The following is a 6000-nucleotide window of genomic DNA, read 5'->3' on the forward strand; positions in this document are numbered from 1 at the left end:
GGGGGTGTTGGAGGGAAGGGCAGGGAAGAATTGCAAGGGGATGACCTGTGAGCCGCCCCAAACGCTACAGACAGGCTGCTCCTGGGATGCAGCGGTTACTGCTGGTGGCGTGGTCAGGGCAAGGCTCAGGTCAGTGTAGGTTGGGGCGTGGAGGGGCCAGGGGATCTGTGAGGGGCTTGGGCTGCTGGGCAGGAGAGCCTGGAGGGATGAGGCTCCTGGCGGAGGGAATTACCCGGAATTGCCAGGGGCTGGGTTGGAGGAACAGGTCTAACAAGAAAGGAGAGGACAAGGATGAAGACGGTTGGTATGAAAGACATGTGGCGGGGGCAGGGCCCTGATCCTGGAGGCTCCTGACCTGAATCGGGGAGGCCCTCACGGTGGGCAGTTCTGGGGCTCGGTACCACGTGTTTGCTCTTGCTGCTCACCCTGGTTCTCCGTAAGTGGGGCTGGGCCCGGAGGGCCCCGAGCAGAGCTGGGCCTGGCCTTCCTGGCTCCTAGAGCGGAGTGACTCCGCTGTAGTCACTCACAGCCCTGCCGCAGTCGGCCTGTGGGGGCCGGCAAACAGGGAGTGTCACTTCGGGTTGGCCCGCCCTGTCATTGCCAGCTGGGTCTGCCAGGTGGCACACGTGCCCTCCCCCCCAACCCAGTCTCCAGCTGGGAGGAGCAGCTGGCTCCACCCCACCAGGATCGTCTGGGGGCTGCCTGTGGGCTCGGGGTTGAGTGAGACTTGCCTTTCCTGCAGGGCTCCTCCGGGGACCGCCACTCTGCCTGTGTGCCTCAGGCACATTGCTTCTCTCTCTCTGGCTCCCGGGGCGCTCGAGAGGTCCCTGCATTTCCAGGGCTCCAGCCTGGTGGGGGGCAGGCTGGTGGGCAGTCAGGGCTGAGACAGGGAAACCTGAGCCCCAGGCCACGAGGTCCCGCTCGCTAATTTTAGAGAGCACATGTCACTGGAAACTCTCCCTTCCTGCCAGGAATCAGTTGCCTGGCTCTCCCCGTCCTGACAGGGGCCCCTGGAGCCGCTCTCTGAACCAGGAAGCGTGATGGGTCCCTCACAGCCCCCATGAGTCGCTTCGCCTCGGGCTCATCCCTGGCAGGGGCTCGGCCAGGGCGAGCTGGGCGTCTCGGCCCTCCCGTCTCTCCCTGCTCCTCTCAGCCGGTGTGAGTAGCGGGTGTCCACAAGAGCCCTGAAGAGGCCGGAGATGATGCCTCAGAGCAGGCAGCCTCGGTTGCTTTGTCTCCTAAGAGTGAGCACGTCGTTGGGGAAATACCCTTGCTGAGTCCTCCCCTTGCCCCTGGGGCCCTGGCTGTCCTGCACCCTCCTCGGGGCAGTGACTGGGCAGGTCCATCCTAGCCTTTGCCCTGCTATATTCTGTACTCCAAGGCCAAACTTGCCTGTTCTTCCAGGTGTTTCTTGACTTCCTACTTTGGCATTCCAGTCCTCTATAATGAAAAGTACATCTTTTTTGGATGTTAGTTCTAAAAGGTCTTCATAGAACCATTCAACTTTAGCTTCTTCAGCATTTTGGGTTGGGGCATTGACTTGGATTACCATGATATTGAACAGTTGGCCTTGGAGACGAATAGAGATCCTTCTGGCTGGCAGCAGCGTGGCTGGTCTGGACCTGAGATGTGTACCTGGGCCCTGATCCCTTATCCTCTGTCCCCCTCACCCTGGGAAACCTCAGGGTGGTGATCCTGTCTAACACATGTGCTCTGGCAGCCGCCTGTGGACTGCCTATGGGAACGGCCTGAGGAGAGGTGTCTCCATCTTGCAATCGCCCTCGGGTGTGGTTCCCTGGAAACTGAGAACATGGCGTGGTTGCCAGCTCGGGCCTTGGGGTCAGAACGGGCAGGAGTGCACATTCCAGCCACATTGGTTTCTGGCTTGTAAGCGATGGCTTCAGCAGCCTGAGTCTCTGTTTCCCTCTGTAAAATGGGGGCAGTGGTAGTGTCTGCCTCCCCAGGTGGCCTGCACGATTCAGCTGGCCCGTTCGAAGTGCCCCCAGCACGGGCTGCTCCGGGTGATCAGGGCAAGTGCAGCCTTGCAGCAAGGAAAGGGGCATCGGGGCTGCTTTGGCATGTCCGGGCTCCGCCCTGCAGTGCCGGGTTCTGGGCCTCCAGGCTGGACGTAAACCCGGTCCCCCTTGTCCTGTCAGGCCCCTGCTGCCTGTGCCTTCGAGGCTGGAAGAGAGCCTCAGGGCTGCAAGCAGCCTTTTGGGGGCATTAGCAATCATGGTGGCGGAGGACAGCTCCCAGCTCCATCTCCATCTTTGCCCTCATGTTGGCTGTACGTTGCTCTTCTCCAGGCTGGCGATCCAGAAGGACAGGTCTCGGTTGGAGGCAGGTAGAGGGTGGGCGCAACCCAAAGAAGTTCATGCAAGCCATTTTTTTCTCTCCCTTCGTTTTATCAACAATTATAGTCTGCTTAGACGCCTGGTGACTCTCATCTCCCAGCAGGCCACGCTGTTGGCCTCCAACGAAGCCTTTAAAAAGCAGGCAGAGAGCGCCAGTGATGCAGCCAAGAAGTACATGGAGGAGAACGACCTGCTCAAGAAGGTGAGTTGGGTCCACCTGACCCCCTTCCTTCCCCTCACCACGAGACATTCTTCGTGGGCCTCGGAAATATGTGACGCTGCTGTTGTCCGAAAAGTGAAGCAGTCAGGCGGACGAATGGACATTTTTCGCTGTGGAGGGCGGGTGTCTGGGAGGGGTCTGGGGGTCATGGTGGGCAAGGGGGCACCCCGGCTATTCTGTTTGCCTCCCTCTGCTATAGCCAGGTCAGACTCTTCCCTGATAAAACCTACTCCCTAAGGAGCCGAGCCCTGGGCTGCGAGCATGGGGCAAGTTAGCACAGAAACACCCAAGACAAGACCCCCCCCCCCCCACCGCCCTGGTCTTCCTGAGGATGGCTATCAGCTGGGGATGAGGTGGGGCAATCCTCAAAGGCTTGTCTGAGGAGGTGAGGTGTGAGCCAAGCTGGGGAGGAGGAGATGGACGGAGCTGGATTCAGAGGCAGAAGACAGTTGGCACAGCAGCGCTGTGTGGGGGCTTGGCTAGAGTGAAGGATGGCGCTTGGGGAGAGGGAAATGGGAGGGCCTAGGTCAGTTGGGGGTGACTGGCCACAGTCCCCAAATGACAGCAAGTTGAGTTGTTGGCTAGCCTGGGGGTAAACTCGGAGGAGCTGCTGAGAACGGAGCCAGGGCAGGCAGGGCATGTGGCCTGTGAGCTGTAGCAGGTGGCTGGGAACACACAGTGGCCTGATTCTGTGCTGACATTTCCGAAGGGGCAAGTGCCCAGGGCAGCTTGAGGAATCCCAGCTCAGTGGCGAGGACGGACCAGGCCTCCTCTCCCTCCCTCCCCCGTCCCCTCCTCCACCTGAGTGACCTGGATCCTTGGCGCTCTTCCTAGGAAGCTGGCGGTGTCACCAAGTTGGGTGGCAGGGACAGCGAAGTGAAGGTGCAGGAAGAGAACAGGAGCCTGAAGGCTGATCTCAAGAGGCTGAAGGACGAGCTGGCTGTCAACAAGCAAAGTGAGTGCTACCCTCAGGTCGCCCGTGGCCCCCAGAACTCTGGAGCCTCCGCGGGTGGCTGCCGCACCTTCTGTGCCAAAGGATTCATACCAAACTCGCACGCAGGCTGAAGAGCTGGGCAAAAGTAAACAGTGGCTCCCAGCTCGCCCAGCCGAAACCCAGCTGGGGTTGGCCTCAGCCATCGGGGCTTCGTGGTTTAGCAGTCTGTGTAGAGTCCCAGCAAGGAGGGCCCAGGCACCCCAGAGATGCAGGGGCTACCTCCAGAGCATCTCAGCCAGTGCCAGGCATGGGGAATGGCACTCTGTGTCTTGTCAGCAGGGGCCTGGTGGGTGGGGAAGGCAGGCTAAACCAGAGCTGCTAGAGATGCTCCCATCTGCTTTCTTCGTAAAGCCCTCTCTTGACATGTCTCTTGTTCCCAGCTTCAAGGCTGGGGTCCTGCTGCTCTTGCCCCGAACCTTTTCAGAATGTTTCTCCCAGGCCCCCAGGCCCCGTGAAGTCACTCCTGCTGAGAGCCACACAGGGTATCTCCATGACAGGGTTTGGGGGGAGGGAGCCCTAATGTCTTCCTGTTGCTCCGGGTTTGTTGGCCAGGCCTCTCCCACTTCTGGAGACTCGCCTTCTGGATGCTTCCACAGCACCTGGTGGAGGAGTCTTCTTGAGAGGAGGGGTCTCCCAGACACTCTCACTGGGGACGGACCTGGGGCAGCCACATCTGCTGTCTCCAGTAAACGGCACTTTTCTCCCTCAACCTCATCTTTTCATTTTCCTTCCTTCGCCATTTGTGCTCCCCCCAGAGCTGGAGAAGGCGGAAAATGAAGCTCTGGCCATGCGGAAGCAGTCTAAGGGCCTCACCAAGGAGTACGACCGCCTGTTGGAGGAGCACACGAAGCTGCAGGTCAGCCCCTCAGCCTCCAGGCCGATCTCTGTCCGCTTGGCGAGGCCTTGGCAGCAAGCTGGCTGCAGTCTCTCCCAGTTCCCCTGATTTTCTCTAGTGCTGCTCCAGCCAGCGCCAGTCTGGACCCCAATAGCCGGAACCCCTCCTTGGGTAGGAGGGCTGTGGCCTGGCAGATGGCTGTCACTTAGCAAGGTGGCCTTGGTCTCCAGGCCAGCCCTTTGCACTGTGGGCCTTCCCAGCCTCGTGCCCAGCATCAGTGCCCTTGAGAAGAGTGCCTTTCCTGCCGTGTACCCCTGGTGCACAGTTTTGAGCCCCCCTGACTCCTGTTCAGGTTCACTGAAGGGCCCCAGCAAGTACCAGAGAGATTCATGGGAAACTCCCCTCCCTGCCCCAGGCCTTCCCTGCACTGGGGCAGAGAGCAGGGAGTATCACAGGTCCTAGTCACTTGCCCTGTTTCCACATGCTCTGGGAGACCGGAAACTCGGCATGAGGGCTACGGAAATATCCCTGAACTCTGACAGCTTGACTGAGTGCTTGGGGGCCCAAGTTGGGGTGCCACAGAGGGTGGAAAGGCTGTGCCCAGCCCCCAAAGGAGGACCAAGAGCTGAAGTCGAGGGCAGGCTTGAAGGCAGGACGCGGGAGGGACTTGGAAATGTGGAGGCCACCGTGAGGATGAGGAGGGGTGCAGGTGAGGCCCGGGAGACAGGGCTGCTCAGGGGGGGCTTCCCAGGCTTGTCGGCTGCCTGGCGTGTGGCGAAAGGGGTGCCCAGCCAGGTCTTTGGGGCTGAGGGCACTGGAAGGCAAAGGGGAGGGGTGCACCCTGGCCTTCCCCCCCCCACCGCTTTGCAATCTTCTGTCCCCTCTGCAGGCTGCGGTAGATGGCCCCTCGGACAAGAAGGAGGAGTGATGCTCCCCGGCCGCCTGCGGCCGGCTGCCGCTGCAGGGCCCAGCCTCGCTCGGTACCGCCACTCTCTCCTTTGCGCTTCTGTTTCCTCATGCTGCTTGCTGTTCCACGCGCTGCCTGCATTCCTTAGGGGACCCGGGTCCCCCCCCCCCCCAGAATGAGCCAGGCTGCAGCGGGGCTTGCTTCCCACTGGGCTAAGCCCCTCGATGTTGCGTGCTGATATTCTGGGCTCCTAAGGCCCCCCTCCTTCGGTCCTGCCGCAAGGCAGGCAGAGCAGGAAGGATAGCTTCTTGGGGGGCAATAAAGTCTGTTGTGTTATGTCTGTGCTGCGTGCGTGTGACTGAGGCCCCCTTGTGATCCCCCCGCCTGGACCAGCTGAGACACTGTCCAAGCAGGCAGCTCGGACAGAGACTCCGGCCCCAGGCTTGGCCCCAGAGGCCTGCAGGACGCTTTTCCCTGCCTTTGTTCTAATTCCCAAAGGCTCCCTCCTCCCAGGCTGGGTGCGGGCTCGAACTTGCCCCGTCTATGCCCTGCCTTGGGCACCCCAGGCCAGGCCCGGCTTGACGGCCACGCAGGGCATATTGGTCCTGTCATCTCCCTGGGCCCAGGGGAGCTCGGGAGACGCAGGGAACCCACTGGGCTTCCGGGTGGCAGCCTCGCCCGCCTCCTCTG

At 61.0% G+C, this 6000-nt stretch overlaps 1 protein-coding gene across 4 annotated transcripts in view; it reads left to right on the plus strand.

Annotated features, from left to right (window-relative positions):
- BCAP31 (B cell receptor associated protein 31) overlaps positions 1-5650 on the plus strand; it is a 28968-nt gene extending 23318 nt beyond the window's left edge. For all 4 annotated transcript variants that reach the window (XM_086389592.1, XM_086389591.1, XM_086389593.1 and 1 more), the window contains exons 5-8: positions 2421-2556; positions 3409-3529; positions 4324-4424; positions 5293-5650. In XM_086389592.1, coding sequence (XP_086245718.1) covers positions 2421-2556; positions 3409-3529; positions 4324-4424; positions 5293-5331 — 397 coding nt within the window. In that variant the 3' untranslated portion in view covers positions 5332-5650. The remainder of the gene's footprint in view (positions 1-2420; positions 2557-3408; positions 3530-4323; positions 4425-5292) is intronic.
- Positions 5651-6000: the final 350 nt, after the last annotated feature.

The sequence above is a fragment of the Bos grunniens genome, chromosome X, assembly GCF_055505025.1.
Source record: "Bos grunniens cultivar Pamir isolate PY7600 chromosome X, Bosgru_T2T1.0, whole genome shotgun sequence".
NCBI classification, from domain to species: Eukaryota; Metazoa; Chordata; class Mammalia; order Artiodactyla; family Bovidae; genus Bos; species Bos grunniens.